Source organism: Phyllostomus hastatus, unplaced genomic scaffold (genome assembly GCF_019186645.2).
Source record: "Phyllostomus hastatus isolate PE091 unplaced genomic scaffold, TTU_PhHast_1.1 phas_scaffold_200, whole genome shotgun sequence".
Taxonomy (NCBI): Eukaryota; Metazoa; Chordata; class Mammalia; order Chiroptera; family Phyllostomidae; genus Phyllostomus; species Phyllostomus hastatus.
In genome coordinates, this window is record NW_025334016.1 from 11191687 (window position 1) to 11211171 (window position 19485).

Consider the following 19485-nt stretch of genomic DNA (forward strand, 5'->3'; position numbering starts at 1 on the left):
TCTTAACCACTCAATGCCTCAGGTTTCTTATCAGTAAAATGAGAATAATAGTATCTACCTCATGAGCTAGTTAAGTGTATTTTACATCTAAAGTGCTTAAAAGTGCCTGGTGCAAAGTGAGTACTCCATAAATGTAATCTGTCATTATTGTGCTGTACTCTATAAATTTGTATCATGCTTTTAAAAATTAATGGTGTTACATAAGCTTTCCCCCATTTTTACTATTTGTTACGTTGAATGAACTACGGTATTTTATGTCAGTGTACCATAATTTACTTAACAATTCTCCTCTCATTAGAAATTTTGTAGTATTACCAAAGTTTCCATTTGTTAGTTTCAGTCAAAAGATTTTTAATTATATTTTAAAATTTCAGGGATCATTCACATTTGTATGACCCTTAATCTTAGCAGTAGGCATTGTGGTACTAGTTCTTAACCAGAGGCATGCATCTGGAAGAAAAACTCTTGTATATATGAAAACTTGTTACAGCAAACACTCTGAATTAGAGTTATGACTAAAACAAAAATCAGCAAGCTGTGTCACATTTTATACAGAACAATACTAGGAAATATTGTTTTAATCTCAGAAGGTGATTTTAAAATCTAAGTGAAATTTTATTTTCCACAGATGATTCGTGCAGGCTTTTTCCTGATTCAGACAAAGGAAGTGTCCATGAAAGCTGAGGATGCTCAAAGAGTTTTTCGGGAAAAAGCACCTGAATTCCTCAATCTTCTGAACAAAGGTACCTTCTGAATGATTGGTATACTTTTGTGGTTATCCTTTTGACATGCTGATTTCACTTACTCTGGTCTTTAGCTTTTCTCTTACATTGCCTTTTCTTTTTTAAAAAAGATTTTATTTATTTATTTTTAGAGAGAGGGGAAGGGAAGAAGAGAGGGAGAGAAACATCAATGTGTGGTTGCCTCTCTTATGCCCCCAACTGGGGACCTGGCCCGCAACCCAAGCATGTGCCCTGACTGGGAATCAAATCGACAACCTTTTGGTTCACAGGCTGGCGCTCAGTCCACTGAGCAACACCAGCCAGAGGTGCATTGCCTTTTCTTTCTCATTTGTTTTATGTTTTTTCCTACTATTATTCAGAACTGTCAAAGTTTCACATTTAAAAAAAGGCTATATAACTAATCAGAAATCAGACATTAAGTTTTTTCCTATTCTATTGTCTTAGTAGTTGAAAGTCACATTATGTGTTTTATTGTTTTTATTTTAGTTATATTATTGTACTATAGTGAATGATCATTTCATTCTCCCTACCCAGAATTACAAAGCACTTTATAAGGATTCTTTCTGCCTTCAGTGTGCTTTGATCATACTAGAATAGTAAGAAATATAAATAAAATGGTATACTATTTTATATATTTAATATGATTGATTAACTTCTCATTCATAATTAGGATTGTTTTTCCCAGCAGGCAAATGCTACCAGTAAATTTCAGATACTGGATATATGTCTGCAAACAGAGGAACTATAGTTACTGTGCCCTTCTGGAGGGTTCCTTTCTGCCTATATATATTGAAGGTGTGCTGATTCTATAGGACAGGGCACTGTTTCTTCGTGAGTCAGGGACATTGTTTGCTTAAGACTCACAGGCTTTTCATGACTGAGCTGAGCAAATATATATAGTAATATGTAGTGCTGATTGGGTACACCCCAGGAAGAAGGAACATCTATCTGCATTTACATGTCCTTTATGTATAAATAAGTTATAATAAACTACAAAAACTTGTATGAAAATGTTGGAGGATTTTTGGATAATTTTAATAACTAATGTTGGGTGTGACTCAGCCCTTAAGTGTTAGCAGAATATTTCATATGCCTTTGTGGTTACTGTAGTAGTATCAAGAACTTTCTCCAAGCCAGAGTGTGAATCTGTCCCAAGTTATATGTAAGAAATTAAGACGTGACTCCTTTGATGCAACCTTTTTTGACATGGCGACATTCTGATAGAACCTTGAAAATGAACCTTTAAACTCACAGTAGCTTTCAGAAATTTAATCAAGTATTACATGTAATAGGCTTCCTAAAATGTGAGTATTAGGGATGAAGTGAGCATATGAATAGGTCTAAATTAATTATTTATATGCTCATGTATAATGTTGGTAAAGTGGTTTCATGGAATTGCTCTAACCAAAATATAATGTCTGTGTTTAAGTAATACAACATTCCACATGGAAAAAGTACAATGTTCTGTTCTTGCAAAAAGTAGAACTAAAACCAGTGGGCAGATGTTATAGGGATTTCAGCAAATAAACATCATATGTACAGCTTTTAAATCCAGAGGTGCCCATAGGAAGTAGTCAAATACTAATGAAATCACGTCAAAAGGTCACAGAAGGCAGCTTGAAGGGGTTTCCACTGACCAAATTTGGGACAATTTGAGCATTAAAAGGAATAATGAAGGGAACTGATTTAACAACAGAAATACATGCATCCATAGTGGTTGTAAAAAAGGGGGAAAGAGGAATAAAGGAAAACTCTTCTGCTTTTTACAGAATACTGTGAGCTAATTGTAGAAGAAATGATAGATTTTAGAAATTACCATTTTCCAACTGCTGGTATAATGATTAATTCAGACAAAGATTATCAGTGGATTCTGACACTATTGGATAAAAGTTTATAAGAAATAGGATATTTATATATTTTAATTCAAAGCAGAAGTATACCTTTACAGCAGAGATTTGGTGTTCACATTAAGCCAGTGAACAAACTTACCATCACTGATGGTAGGGCAGCCTGACATTGTATTTTTCCTGATGTGATGCAGTAAAAATATAAAGCACTACCCATGAAGTATTCTCATCAAAAATATTTAACCTGAATCTTATCGAGCCAAGACTTAACTTGTAGTTTATAGGAAGGAAAGGAAATCTAGGGAAATGTTAAATGACACCATGAGGAAACAGTGAGACACATCCAAAATAGAAGACATTCTACAAGACAACTGGCTGAGATTCTTCAGACAGTGTCCTGGGAAACAAAAATGATGGAGGACTTCTGTATTAAAAGAAACATAACAGCTAAATGTAAGGAATGAACTTTGATTGGTTCTTGGATTGGGGTGGGATGAGCTAGCTGGAAAGCTGTACGAGACATTTTTGGGATAACTGGGGAAATGTGAAGATTATATGGAATTATTGTCAGTACCCATAAGTATGATGATGGTATTGTGGTCATGTAGGAGATGTATGCTGAAATGTCATGATATGTGCTGTTTTCAAATGCCTCAGCAAAACAAAAACAAAGTGTGTGTGTGCTCATTTGTACACATGATAAAGAAAATCAATTGCCCTGGCTGGTGTGACTCAATGGATTTAAGTGCTGGCCTATGAATCAAAGAATCGCTGGTTCGATTCCTATGCCTGGGTTTCAGGCCAGGTCTCTGGTAGGGGGCACATGAGGGGCAACCACACATTGATGTTTCTCTCCCTTTCTTCCTCCCACCCACTCTCTATAAATAAATAAAATCTTTTAAAAAAAGAAAAACAAGAAAATCAATATATAACCTTGTTGTATGTATGTCTATTTAAAGACACCTTTTTAGTATATATTATTAATTCATTAATACTGGACCTAGAGCCAACAGCACTGTAACTCATGCCTGAATGAAGCTTACCTAAAAGATATTTTCTCTGTAAGGAATATCACAGCCTTCCTAAGCTCAGGAACATTATATAGCACTTGAGCACTACATTTGTGGGCCATTTTAAAAAGTATTTTATTTATTTATTTTTAGAAAGAGGGGAGGGAGGGAGAAAGAAGGAGGGAGAGAGACACTGATGTGTGAGAGAAACATCGACTGGTTGCTTCTCACACACCCCCAACTGGGGGCCTGGTTCACAACCCAGGTATATGCCCTGGCAGGGAATGGAACCCGTGACCTTTTGGTTCACAGGCTGATGATCAATCACTGAGCCACACCAGCCACGGCCATTTTTGAGCCTCTTTAAAGAGTAAAATCACCACCAAAAAGTACAAAGTGTGGAAAATGTGGCACTAAATAGACTGTGAAAAGGACACTTGTTTAGAGGATAAATGCCAAAACAAGAAGGCAGAGCATCACTTTGTTCAACTTCACCTAAGAACATGCATGTCAGACAACTCAAATTTTTTGCCACTCTGTGTGTGTCTACGAATGACCATGAAAAACTGCAAGTATTGATTTTGGGGTTACAAGTAAATTTTATAAAATAGGTAAATACACAAAGAATCCGCAAATAATAAGGATCAACTATATATGTATTTGATGTTAAAATTTTTCCTTTAAACATCCTGCAAATTTTGATATATGTTTTCATTTAATTCTGGGCTTGGTAAAATATGGCCTACTCTATGTTTTGTAAGTGAAGTTGTTTGTTTTTTTTTACTTTATTTTTATTGTTGACACTATTACAGATATCCCCATTTCCCCCTTTTTGCCCACCTTCACCCTGTGCCCCCCGTCCTCTGGTTATCACTACTCTGTTGTCTGTGTCTATGAATTATGTATATATGTTTTTGGCTAATCCCTTCACCTTCTTTCATCCAGCCCCCCTCCCTCTTCCCCTCTGACAGCTGCTAGTATGTTCCATGTGTCCATGCCTGTGTTTCTATTTGTCAGTTTGTTTGGTTCATTAGATTCTACATATAAGTGAGATCATATGGTATTTGTCTTTCTCTTACTGGCTTATTTCACTTAGCATAGTAATCTCTAGGTCTGTCCTTGCTGTTGCAAAAGGTAAGATTTCCTTCTTTTCTATGGCTGTGTAGTATTCCATTGTATAACATACCACAGCTTTTTTATTCACTCATCTTACTGATGGGCACTTGGGCTGTTTCCAGATCTTGGCTATTGTAAATAACACTGTTGTGAACATAAGGGTGCATATATTCTTTTGAATTGGTGTTTTGGTATTCTTAAGATACATTCCCAGAAGTGGGATTGCTGGGTCAAGAGGCAGTTCCATTTTTAATTTTTTGAGGAAACTCCATACTGTTTTCCACAGTGGCTGCACCAGTTTGCATTCCCACCAACAGTGCACTAGGGTTCCCTTTTCTACACATCCTTGCCAGCACTTGTTGTTTGCTGATTTATTGATGGTAGCATTCTGACAAGTGTGAGGTTGTATTTGGAGTACAGCCACACTCATTTTTGTATCTATTGTTTTGCTGATTTCCTATCTGGCCCTATACAGAAAAAATATGTTTTATGACCCCTATGTAGTTCATAGTATCTTTTAGTTTCCCTGGAGACTTTTCACTTGATCCATGGATTATTTAGAAGTATATTGTTTAATTTCCAAACATTTGGAGATTGTCCAGATGTGTTTCTGGAATATATTTGTAGATTAATGCTATTATGGTCTGAAAACACACATTGTGTAGTTTCTATTTTCCTTATTTAAGGTTTCTTTTGTGGAACAGAATGTAGGGTATCTTGGTGAATATTTTATATGCATGTGAGAAGAAGAATGTATAATCTGCTTTTGTTTGGTAGAATGTTCTATAAATGCCCACTAGGTCAATTTAGTTGATAGTGCTATTCAGGTCATCTATATCCTTACTGATTTCCTGCCTACTTGTTCTATTAATTAAAGAGAGAAGGGTGTCAAAGTCCCCAACTATAATAGTGGATTTGTCTATTTCTGTTTTCATATCTTATCAGCTTTTGCTTTGTGAATTTTGAAACTTTGTTGTTAGATGCATATACATTTAGGATTGGTATGTCTTCTTGAAGAGTCCTTTACAATTACATAATGTCCCTTTTTGTCTCTGATAATCTTGTTTGTTCTGAAATCTACTTTGATATATAGCTATTCCAGGTTTTCTTTGATTGTTGCTGTTTCATCATATATCTTTACCCCTTTTCTTTTAACTTTTCAAAGTTTATATATATACCTAAAGTGAATTTTTTGTAGACAGTGGACAGTTGGTTCTTGCTTTTAGATCCTATCTGACAATATCTTTTTTAAAGTATCTTTAATTGATTATGTTATTAGTTTTCCCAATTTTTCTCTCCCCTCTGCCCGGCAGCCCCGAAACCTCTAGCATCCCCCACCCTTAATTCATGTCCATGGATTATACATATAAGTTTTTTTTTTTACTTCTCTGTTTCCTATACGATTCCTAACCTCTCCCCATCTATTTTATGCCTACCAATTATGCTTCTTCCTCCCTGTAGCTTCCCCTGCATTCTTCCTCTCTTCCTCCCCACTGAAAACCCTCTATGTGATCTCCATTCCTCTGATTCTGTTCCTGTTCTAGGTGCTTGCTTAGCTTTTTGTTTGTTTTTTTTTTTTAGGTTCAGGTGTTGATAGTTGTGAGTTTGTTTTCATTTTACTGTTCATAGTTTTGAATCTTCTTTTTCTTAGGTAAGTCCCTTTAACATTTCATATATTAAGGGCTTGGTGGTGATGAACTCCTTTAACTTGACCTTATCTGGGAAGCACTTTCTCTGCCCTTCCATTCTAAATGATAGCTTTGCTGGATAGAGTCATCTTGGATGTAGATCCTTGCCTTTCATGACTTCAAATACTTCTTTCCAGCCCCTTCTTGCCTGTAAGGTTTCTTTTGAGAAATCAGCTGATAGTCTTATAGGCACTCCTTTGTAGGTAACTCTCTCCTTTCCTCTTGCTGCTTTTCAGATTCTCTGTTTATCTTTAATCTTGGGTAACTTAATGTTGATGTGCCTTGATGTGTTCCTGTTTGTGTCCAGTTTCTTTGGTACTCTCTGGGCTTTGTGGTGTGAGGTTTTATTTGGAGTACAGCCACACTCATTTTTGTAGCCTGGAAGTCTATTTCCTTCGCCAAATTGGGCAAGTTTTCATTCATTATTTGCTCAAATAAATTTTCAACTTATTGCTCTTGTTCTTCTCCTTCTGGCACCCCTATGATTCTGATATTAGGTTGCTTAAAGTTGTCCCAGAGTTTCCTAAGCCCCTCCTCATTTTTTTGAATTCTTGTTTCTTCATTCTGTTCTGGTTGGATGTTTATTTCTTCCTTTTGTTCCAAATTGTTGATTTGAGTCCCGGTTTCCTTCCCTTCACTTTTGGTTCCCTGTATATTTTGCTTTATTTTACTCTGGGTAGCCTTCATTTCCTCCTTCATTTTGCAGCTGAGCTCAATCAGTTCTGTGAGCATCCTGATTACCAGTGGTTTGAACTCTGCACCAGTTAGGTTAGCTATCTGCTCTTCACTTAGCTCTTTCTCTTGGAGTTTTGATCTGTTCTTTCATTTGGGCCATATTTCTTTGTCTTGGCACACTTGTTATGTTGTAAGGGGGCGGGGCCTTAGTTATTCGCCAGAGCGGGGCAACCCATGTTGCTGAGTTGTGGCACTGTCTGTGGGAGAGGGGTCAGAGAGGGAATAATGTGTCTCTCTTGCTCTGTGCTAGCCCCTTTCCAAAGAGCTGTCTCCTGTGAGACTAGGAGCTTCTGCTGCTGTGGCAATCCCCACAGTATTTTACAGGTAGCTTTGAGTCTTTAGTTTCCCATTCAGCCAGCCCTGCCTCCCCTGTGCAGTCTAGTGCCTTGCCAGGGGTCCTCTGTGCTCAGCTGCCAGTCTCCCCTCTCAGTCCCTCCTACCAGTCTGGGTGAATGTTTCTTTAACTTCTTGGTTGTCGGAGGTCCATGAAGTTTGATTTTCTGGCACTTCTGGTTGTTTATTGTTTTTAGATTGGTTGTTATCCTTCTATTGGTTGTGCAAGGAAGCAAAGCATTTCTACCTGCACATCCATCTTGCTGAGAACGCCAATGTCTGTCTTTTAACTGGTATGTTTAGACTATGGTAAAAGGGATTGATATAATTAGATCAACACCTACTCTCTTGCTACCTGTTTTCTGTTCCATTTTTTTGTTGTTGTTGTTTATTGTTACCTCTTTTTGTTTAACTGGTCATTTTTTATTATTCCATTTTATCTGCTCCATTGAGTTACTGTTTATACCTCTTATTTAATGGTTGCCTTAGCTTTTACAGCATACATATTTAAATCACTTTAGTCCACCTTATAGTAATATTATACCACTTCACCTATAATAGATAAGGTCCTAATAATATTATATACTCAAATCTCAGCCCTGTGTCATTATTATATATTTTACTGTTGCATATGCTGTAAATATCTAACACATTGTTAATATTATTGCTTTAAACTGTCGGTTATTTTTAGAACAATTAAAAATTATAAAAATATAGATAATATTTTACTGGAGGCTGTGACTTTTATTGTCCTGGTTATTCTATTAAAAATTATAAAAATATAGATAATATTTTACTGGAGGCTGTGACTTTTATTGTCCTGGTTATTCTAAGTGGGAAGCAGAGAGACCATCTGGGAGGTTGTTGCTGTAATCTAATAGAGACGTGATAATGGCTTGCTCTAAGGTCATGTTAGATTACACAGAAGAGTTTATTAGACAGGACATTCAGGAATCTTTTTGTTTACTTCAAGGTCTCACAGTCTTTTATGATAGTTCAAATATTTAGATTCAAAGCTACTGCAAACTAATAAGATGTTCACATTAAAACAATAAAAATTTACCTAGTGATCTTTGTTGACCTCATAGTTCAGTTTGAAATAATCACAATAGTTGTAGTCATCATTATTAGATAGAAGAACAAATAGGACTGTTTACAAAGTGCATTGTCAGCATTGTATTTTTTTTAAATTTAGGATTATTCATACATGTTAATCAAAACTGATGCACTGTTCTACCTTTTTTGTTGGTGTTTCTTTGTTGGCAAATTATTAGGTCACTTATCAGAAGTTCACAATATTCTATTCAAAAAATATCAACCTAGCCCTGGCTGGTGTAGCTCAGTGGATTGAGTGCCAGCTTGCAAACCAAAGGGTCGCTGGTTCAATTTCTAGTTAGGGCACATGCCTGGGTTGCAGGTCAGGTCCCCAGTTGGGGACGTGCACAAGGCAACCACACATTAATGTTTTTCTCCCTCTATCCCTCCCTTCCTTTCTCTGGAAATAAATAAATAAAATCTTTAAAACATATATCAACCAAGTTACATACCTGGGTGATTCTACCAAAATTGGATTTCTTAATTTTAGTTACATTGTCTTTCTAGAACACAAGAACTTTCAGTAATAAATGTCTGACTTTAAAAACTATATCTATTGCATATCTTTGCACTGATTCTGAATAAAAACATACCCTGTTCTACTTAATTCAAACGTTCCACTTACTGCAAAAGTAGAAACCCTACCAGTGTAATTTATTATCAAATTTTTCTTTCTAGTTTGGTGTTTATTAGGTTTAAAATACTTTCTAAGATTGAGCGCAGGCTGCGAACCAGTGTCGCAGGTTCGATTCCCAATCAGGGTACATGCTTGGGTTGCAGGCCATGACCCCCAGCAACCACACATTGATGTTTTTTTCTCTCTCTCTCTTTCTCCCTCCCTTTCCTCTCTAAAAATAAATAAATAAAATCTTTAAAAAATACTTTTTAAACCTTTTGCAAATTTCCAAATGTATTATCTGTATTCAGAAGTACAGAGTACAATGACCCTATGTGTATCCATCCCCCAGTTTTATCAAGTTTCTGCCATACTTTAAAAATAATTTAATGTCTTGTTATTTCCCCCCTAAATATTACAGGATGCATCTTAAAAAATTAATAAATAAAAACTATGTTTTCTTAAGTAACCACAATATATTATCACATCTATCATGATTAACAATTCTTTAATCTCATCTGATACCCAGCCCATATTCAAATTTCCCTAATTGTCTAAAAGCATTCTTTATGTATTTCTGCAGTTAATTTGATCCAGATCTAAAATTTTCCTACTCACTGTATATCATTGATTTGTATCTTATATCTCTCTTGACCAGAAAAAAGTCTGCCCACGCTTTTTGTTTCACGCCTTTGTCTTGTAAAAGAAAGCTGGTCAGTTGTCCTGTAGTAGGCATGGGTTTGTTTGTTTTTTTCCTTTTTATTGAATTTTTTGGGGTGACACTGTTAACAAAATTATACAGGTTTCAGCTGTGCAATTCCACAGCACATCATCTGTACACTGTATTTTGTGTTCACCACCCCAAGTCAGGTCTTCCTCCATCACTATTTAGCCCCCCTCTGCCCTCCTCCACCTCCCTGTAATCCCCCTGCCTCTGGCAATCACCACACTGTTGTCCATGTCCACGACTTTTTTCTTTTTCATTTTGTTTTTAGGTCAATCTCTCCAACCCTCAACCCTCTACAGTTCTTGTAGACTAGAAGTTAGATCAAAGCCTTCTTTACACTCACATTTAGGATTTTTTTGGCAAGAATATTTCATGAGTGGTACTGTTCCTATATCATTACATGAAAGGGCACATAACAATTGATTATTGCACTTTTCGTGATACTAAGACGGATTGTTAAGTTCAGATGGTTACAGTCTTCTTATTGAAGTTTCCTATTAGTCTTCCCTGTGGGATGCTAAAAGCATTGATGATTGTTGCTTGATCCAAATATTTTATTAGGAGTTGCAAAATGATCGTTTTCTAATCATATCACTACCTCTGTATTTATTAATGGATGTTAACAGAACTTCTTGTATACCAGAACTGTTTGGTTAATTTGAAATATGCTTCATATCAGAAAAGCAGAATAAATAAGGGCAAATAATTAAGCATCACTTTTCAGAGTAATGATTTGGTGCCCTACCAAGCTACAGTGGTGTCCAGTGAATTTTGTTTGTTTTTCTCTTTTCTAAATATCATTAGGAGCTCCTGGATTTTTATATATTTAGTATGTTTTAGTTAATTTTAGTCATATTCCTTCTGCTCTCACTGTGTCTCATCTTTGGCCATTGGGAGCTCCTTTGTTGCACGTGGGTCACCGGCCAGCAGTGACCACGGAACGCTGTGGATGGCTCGACGATAAACACGCGAGAAAAAACATGCACAGAGACAAACTAGTTTCTGTGGAGAAGTAGGGACGAAATGGCCACCCCTTCTAGTGAGGAGCGCGCTGATTTACCGTCCATACCTGCTTTTATTAGGCTCATTTTGCATAATAACTCAGGTAATGTACAATACTCATTAGGGGAAGTAAGGAACAAAGAACTCTGCCGGTCTATTGAGTTGGGGGTCAAAGAGCTGTAAGGCTGAGGAACAAACTAGCTTCCTCCTAAGACCCTCCTCATTCAACTGAGAGCATTCTTGAACAAAGAAGGTTTCACAGTAATTTACATGTTCTTTCTTAGGCCTGATCACCCCGGGAAATCCGCACTTCCCAGTACCGAGCTGTACTTCCCCGTCATTGTTTCAGGCTTAGGTGGAGCGCGGGAACTAAGGCCACCGAGAGATAAGGAGATTTTCTTCCAGACGCTGAGAACTCAGACTTTGTCAAAGCCGAGGAGTGAGGGTCCATCACCCCCCTTTTGCTGCAGCCCCCCAAGTCCTTCTTTTGGGGGGCCTCCCAAAGTGATCGTGCCTGGCTTGGGTTGTTCCCCCCGTGGGGAATCTTACCCGTCTTTGGCTAACCGACCAAGCTTTTGGGGGTTCAGTTATGAACAAAGCAGCAGAAACAGCATTCCTGCCAGGAAGATAAGCTTTTGTCTCCTTGCCGGCTCACGGTTCCAAGGGCGTTCCCTTAGCCTTAGCTAGGTGGGGGTTTCAGCTTCTAATACCAGTCAGGGCGGTTCCCAACACTCCTTCAAGCTGGCTCCTGTGTCCTTTTGATACAACCCCATCAGCCTTTGAAAGCCTCACTGCTTTTGGCTCAGTAAGATATTCCAGGTTGATCTTACCTATTTCTTGTCTCAGATATAGAATCATCCATTTTCCTGAGGAAAGGTTCCCTAACTACCTTTTCTTTGCTCAACACCTGTCTTGATCTACACACTTGATACTGAAAAACTCACTTTAATTTGTTCTCTATATTTAATTGTATAACTGACTTTTGATATATCCTCCCTTTTCTGTATTTGTTGCCTATATTAAATCACAAACCCTCAGTTATTTTGGTGCCCAGTGTAGTGTGATCTTTTCTTTCATTGTTGTACCTTGCTATGTGGCACATGACTACATTCCTCTTAGTATTTCACTACTTACTACTTCATCCCTCTCTGTGTTCTGTATTTATTTAGTGGGTTTATGTCTTTTTCCAAGAAATTTGTAATTTTATGGGGGTCAGGACTTCTCCATTACTATAGGATATACAAAGCAAAACTATTAAGAATATAGTGATAGCTGAATAAACATTAATGGAATTGAAGGGCTTATTGGGTTGGCCAAAATGTCCATTTAGTTTTTTCTGTGAAAAAAAGAGACACATTTTTCATTATCACCAATAACTTTGTTGATTTGGATATTCTGAGTATGTTGGCTATCTCCCGCTATTGGCTTCTAGTGGGTAGAGGCCAGGGGTGCTGCTAAACATCTTCCAATGCATAAGACAGCTCCACAGCAAAGAGTTATTTGGCCAAAATGTCAGTAATACCAAGAAACTTTGCAAACCACTTTTGACACATTTGCTTAGTCAGAGGACCTCCTCCACACACTACACAAATCTTTTGTTGCATTTCATTTGCATTTTTACCTTTCTTGAAATAATAAAGCATAATACACTAAAAATGTTACATATTTTCTTTCATCTTCAGTATTAAAATGGCTGCACAGAAATTCACCAATTTTGATATTTTTTTAAATGTGTGCTGATATGACAGCTGTCACAATACAATATAACAAAATCATTTCAAATGAAGTTAAAGATGACTAAGCATTACAGCCATCATACAGAAAAAACTAAATGAACTTTTGGCCAACCCAATAATTTGCCTGGCTTACTTATGGCCATGTTTGCACACAATTTGACACTGGTAGTGCCAATGCTACATTTAGATCCAGAATTTAATGTATAGGTGATTTAAAAGTCTACAAATTAATGTATGGGAAAGGAAGCATAAATATTTTATTCAGAGACTGAAAAAAATAAACACTCGGTCACTGGATTTAGAATGTAGGGTTTTTTTTGTTTGTTTTTGTTTTTGTTTTTTGCCCTGGCTGGTATTGCTCAGTGGATTGAGTGCCAGCCTGCAAACCAAAGGGTAACCATTGGGCCAGGTCCCCAGTGGGTGGCGCATGAGAGGCAACCACACCCTGATATTTCTCTCCCTCCCTTTCTCCCTCTCTTCCCCTCTGTCTAAACATAAATAAATACAATCTTTTTTTAAAAGAAGGTAGTTATTTAAGGCACACTCAAGAAAAAAGATTTCACATGGTCTTTACTTTGTGTGCATGGCCTCAATTCCTACTTGGCTTTGCTTCATTATTGGTGGCTCAGAACTTGGCTGGTAAGTAGGAAATTTGGAAGCAAGGCTGGCTGTCTAGCAAAACCTACTTATGTTGATTTGAATTGCTTTTTTATTATTTCATTTTTGTCAACTATTTTTTGTACTGGTAAATGGGTGGGCTTTTTATGGTTTTTATAGATGGATGAAAGCCAGAAAAGCCCGACTATTTACAACTCTTAAAAATGTGATAGTCTTATAGTATTAACAGCACTGAAGTTACTCATCATGTGATGAGACTATCTGTTAATTTGTTTTATGATTAGAGTAGGAAGAAGTAGCTGAAGCGATGTGTCCCATCTATCTACTTTCTTCTTCCTTTTCTCTTACCTCCAAAAAAATAAGGCTAGAGATTCTTAAAGGAAGAATAAAAAGATTAATTTTAGCATAGATTTGTATTCTTGATAAGCCAACACTTCTTCTGTTTCCTTATAGGTCCTGTTATTGCCTTGGAATTTAATGGAGATGGTGTTGTAGAAGAATGTCAAATTGTTGTTAACAAGATATTTGGGGAGACCAAGGTACACAATTTCATTGACTATATTTTTTTTAGGTTCTTCCTGAGCTGAGTTCAGCATGACTCAGCATTGCTGCTCTCCTGGTCACTGGTCTATACACCCCTTGAAGACCCCAGATACTAACCTGGCCCTGCATTCTACTGGTCAGGGGCCACCCTGCCTGGGCTACTTGGAGGGGCTCTACTGCAAAGCAAGCCAACCTCTCCCCTGCCACTCCAACCTGCTGGCAGCCTCCATTAGGGCACTTACATAGGGTCAAGTTCCTGCCCCCCCCACCCCACAATAACAGGGTTCTCCTTGAAGGCTGAGTCCTGGTTTGAGCCAGCTGCATCTCCTGAATCCCAGCCTGGACCTGGCACACTTTAAAATGTACTTTGGTTGAAGACAGATCCCATCCACAGGTCCCCAGAATCCAGGGCTTCTCTTTGTGACCTACAAGGAACAGGTATCAGGCAAGGCAGGGATAGCTTCAGAGAGACTGCTTCAGAGCCAGAGTCAATTTCTAGCATCTCTGGCTACTTTCAAATCAGTATCCAGGAAATTCAGCCTGAAAGAGATCCCAAAGCTCACCTCTTCCAATATCAGCTACCAGAAAAACAGTAGACCCCTGACATAGCCACAAGGTATTTCAAGGGTCCCAGAGTCTTTCTCAAGGTTTTCTCCAAGACTTCTTACCTCTGAGAAAAAGATCCTAGTAGACTTCCAGAAACATGCCTCTGCCCCACTCCAAGGGGTGAACCCCTAAGGGTCTGGGTCCTTTTAATCTTGCATATCAATTCAAGGGCCTAAAGATCTCCCCCAGGAAGTTTTCAGAAAAATAGGGACCTCCATGGTGAACATTAAGGCAACAGAAATGCCCCCACCTCTGAGCGAACCCCAGGGCTCCCCTCTAACCCATCTTCCAGAGACATCCCCAAGGTTCCAGAAAGATGTCATTGTTTTCCAAACTTACCAATGATCTAGGAACCCCTCACCTCCCAAAGCAAACCCCAGTAATCTAGAGGCCTCTGCACCTCAGAGGAACCCCCAGGGCTTCAGAAAAGTCCATGCTTTCAGAGACAACCTCAGAATCCAACCTATTCCTGAGACATCTCCAGGACCCCAGGATCATCAACTTCTAGGGCTCCCAGTATCACCTTTAATCTTCCACCTACTATTGAGACCTCTAGAATTCCTTGACTACCCAGGATCAGCCCTAGAGCCTTTATCCCCTGAAACTCCCACCTCCTAATACTCCATTTCACAACAGCCTGGAGCTACAGGCTAGACTTCTCTACCCCCTGTGGGGGTGGGGTCTGAGATCCACTATATTTCAGTCAAACCTTTTCATTTCCTTTCCCCTACAATCAAATAGTACTTTTTAGTCCTAGAGTTGCATGGAATTTTTAAAAAGATCATGATTTTTAGAACCTATGGTAAATAATTGGGAGTTAAGTTTTGGTTTTTCCTTGCCAAACTAAAATATTAATTGCTTAAAAATTTTCAAAATAAGAATGTACTTATTAAAACATTCAATAACACTTGTTTCTAAAGTAAAAAGTCTCATCATGTGTATTCAAGGCCCTCCTTTTAAAAAAGTAGAGAATGAGATATTGAAACAATAGAGAATGATGTATTGAATGATATACAGATGGTTTGACTTAATGATTTTTCTACTTTAAGTAATAGGCATTCAGTAGGAACCATACTTCTGATATGCTGTAGCTTACTCTCTCATAAACTGGGCAGCTACAAGGAGCCACAGCTCTCAGTCAGGTCTGACATCACAAGGGTAAACAACCACTCCTCTACAGTATATTCATTGTGTTAGGTGATTGTGCCCAGCTATAGGCGAATATAGGTGTTTTGAGCACATTTATGGTAGGCTAGGCTATGCTATGATGTTCAGTAGGGTAGGTGTTATTAAATGCATTTTCAGTGTATGATATTTTAAATTTATGATGGGTTTATTGGAACATAATCCCATTATAAGTCAAGGAGCATCTGTATTTCTAACATTATGTACTTCAGACAGATGATCCCATTGCCTAGTGTTAATGTTTATTTGTTTCAGTAATGCTTCCTCAAAAATTGAACTTGTGCTTTATCTAAAAATCATCACGTACAGATTTTTTAGATACATTGATGAGGTTGCTATATTTAAGAATTTCAGACTTAATATAATGCAAACATATAAGAGAGTTAATCAGTATATATATATATAACTAATTATTTTTTGATAAATATATGAGAGGGAATTTTTGGTTTTATATTCTGATTTTGCTTGTGGTTCCTTGAATTTGCATAATTTAAAATATTTTATCTTTTATCTCATTTTATCATCACGTAAGGGTGAGGCCAAATATAATCAGATTGAATAGAAAAGGAAACAGAGAAAGTGGTATATAATATGATCTGGTGTTTTCTAGATCTGAATAAATTAAGATTACCTAATCCAACTTTCTCATTTTACAGATGTAGAAATTGAGCCCAGAGAGGTTTATTAAATTTTTAGCATCATACAGCTAATTTATGATAAGGCTCAAATAGAACTCAGGTCTCCTCTATTTCCTGGCTGACATTTGTAAAAGCTAATTTTGAAGTGTTCTATTTAGTATTGCTTTATTGTTGTTCAGAAAATAGTTCATTTTAAATTAGTAATACGTCTTGAGAGCTTTAAAATAACGTAATCTCAAGATTTGCTTCTCAGCCTACTGAGACTGTTTCTAGAAAATAGAAGAAACTAAGAGTTCTTTAAATAAACTTCTTTATTCATTAGCTTTCATAATATTGTCTGTTGTATATTGAAAAACTGTAAAATTCCAAGTATAATAAAAGTGAAGTATTATGAAAGCAAAGACCTTCTTTTCATCATAAGTGCTTTTAAAGGAACTCCATTTACATTATAAAATCTATACATTAAATACTATAAATGATATACATGAATTTCTTTTAATAGCAAGCTTATGACTTTGTTTTGTGGTGAACATGGGCTTTGGAATTTGGGGATTACTACTATTTATTTTTGTTTCTTTTATATTTAAAATAGACGTTTGTATCAGAAAACAGGGAGACAGCATCTAGAGATGTAGAAAGCTTCTACAACTTTGCTGATATACAGATGGGAATCTGAAGTGCATCGTGGAACCAGGGACTTGGTATTAAGCCCTTTTCAATTTGTGTATTAGCAATGGCTTTTACTAAGGCTAAAATTGTTAAAGCTGATTCTTCAATATATTGTTGAATACTGCATCATTTACTTAAGGTTCAAAAATAGTTCATTTTAAATTAAGTATTTAATCAGTGTAAAACTATTTAACCTACTTTGATAAGCTTGTAGTTTTGATTCTCTGCATATGATACTGTTACTAGAAAACAGAAGTGGCTAGGAGTTCATGATTTTAATCCTAATTAAACATTCTTTCAAATCTCTAATTTAAACTTTCCTCAGTGTTCAATGATATTTGTTTAAGAATGCATACCATTACTTATTTTCTAATTTAGAGGGATTTGTTACTAGCTGATCAATTAGAATGAACTTCTGTACGTTTTTTCATGTATACATATCCAGTTAAAGAATTGCTTCCTATTTGCATAATATGGAAAATGACATTTTGTACACAGACTTGACAGTACTTTGTAAATTGAATTTTTTAATTAATAGGTATTTGATAACTGATTTTGCAACTAACTCTACTAACTGATGTTGGTATAGCTGTTTAAAGACTGCTTTTTGAGTAGTATGATTATTTGAGTAATTTCCCCCCTGTTTAGTTTTTTAATACAATTGCTAGATGACTCTTGTGCTTCCTGGTAAGAAAAGGCATATGCAGCAAAGGCATATGCATAAAAGCCCATTACCAGCAGTTTTCAAGAAGGTTATTATTTAAGTTTTATCAGCTCTTGTGGGATATTAGGAGAATCAGAGCAAAACCTTGTGATATTTAGGTTAAGAAGTTCTTAGGAATAAGTTATGCAGATTAAAAAGCTAGATAAATTTGATTTTTATTAGATACACCACTCTTATCAAGTAATGTTCAAGCAAGACAAAATTATTTTTATTGCTTTAAAACATTATTTTCCAAATCAGCCTACCATAATAATTTACCAGGAAGCAGGGGACAGCTACTTGTTTAAAAGTCCAATTATTGGACTCAATCTGCAGGTGTGCTAATTCAGCCTCCAGGGAAAACTCTGTTTTAAGGGGTTTGTTATAATCTGAAGTAATCAGTTCAGAAGATTTTGAGAGGTTGATCTTGTGTAAAGTGACTGAACCCATTTACATCTCATATAATAGGAAATTAGCTTTTATAGATCTATTTTTTAAAAACTTTAATAATATTTTGATGAAACTAAGATTGAAAATAACCACTTGTAAAAATTCCTCTTATGATTATTGTTACTAAAAATGTATTTTCATGTTTAAACTGCTCTTTGGATATTTTCATATTAATTTATAACTACTACATTGAGTTGTGTGTTGATGTCCAGAAATAATACATTAAAAGACTTTTCACTTTAAATTAGTAATATTGACCACTTACCCTGTGCCTGGCCTTGTGCTAATCATTAGCATGAGTAATTTATATATACTACATAGTCAACCTCTCCTTTGAATCAAAACAATTTCATAAGATGCAAAGAAAAATTGGTAACAGGTTTAATATAATTTTTATCATAATTTACAAATGAGCTTTGCAAGTAGTGGTCAGAGGGCATTAATTTTTCCCATAGTTAAGCTAAATTAAACATGTTCCTTCTAGTTATGATTATATTATTAAACCCCTTTATTCACACTTAATCACAGTACTTTCTGTTTTTATGCAAAGCTATAAATTCGGTTCTTTTATTTTATCTATGGTATTTTGGCAAAGACTCAGGAATATAATATATAAGGGAGATGTTAATTTAATTTCAGTTTCCACTAAATTTAGTATCAACCAAAGCCTCAAATTTTATAATCTTCAGTTAGATAAGAGCTTTTACCCAAACCAAATTTGTCTTTAATGATAGTCATTTGGCTTCTGAATGTTTGAAAAGATTTTTAAAAATAAGTAGTGCTATGGTTATTGTTTCTATAATTCTAAACGTTGATAGTAATTATAGTATACTACATTTCATTTCTGAATAGCTTTTGAATTCATGAAAAATTAGTAATTTTGAAGTTATACATGTATAAGCATTATATTAGCTTATTTCTCTTGTGTTGATATGTTTTAGTACCATTTTTGCTTCTGTATATTTATGTGCAGTTTTTGTATGTAATTTATCTAATGTTTATAAAATGTGATTTGTAATAAATGTTGTTAAAATGAAAATGGCTTAGCACTAATTTTTTAAGATAATTTCTATAACATACATGATCATGACACAAGTTTTTAATGCTAAAAGTAAAATGAAATGTTCTAATGTCTTAGGTTGATGAGAAGTGAGCTGAGTGTGTATGTGTATGTACACAAAGCACTGGAGAAATGCAAAGGAAGTAGAAAACCTGTTTGAATCTAGGGAGTTATGATTGAATACTTACTAAGATTAAACATCTTTCTCTTCCATATTTAAGAAAACAATAAATTGTTTGTGATATGCTTTCTTTTTTAAAAAGCATTATGTATTCATCACCCCAAGTCTTCTGTCACCATTTATCCCCCCTTTACACTCTGTCACCACCTCCTGTGATATACTTTCTTTCAGGTTTATACAAATG

The 19485-nt window shown here is 36.1% G+C and overlaps 1 protein-coding gene across 1 annotated transcript in view; it reads left to right on the forward strand.

The window, feature by feature from the left end:
• RP2 (RP2 activator of ARL3 GTPase) overlaps positions 1 to 19048 on the forward strand; it is a 42726-nt gene extending 23678 nt beyond the window's left edge. Inside the window, exons 3-5 of the mRNA XM_045860473.1 lie at positions 629 to 743; positions 13720 to 13805; positions 16831 to 19048. Of these exons, the coding sequence (XP_045716429.1) occupies positions 629 to 743; positions 13720 to 13805; positions 16831 to 16914 (285 nt within the window). The 3' untranslated portion in view covers positions 16915 to 19048. The remainder of the gene's footprint in view (positions 1 to 628; positions 744 to 13719; positions 13806 to 16830) is intronic.
• Positions 19049 to 19485: the final 437 nt, after the last annotated feature.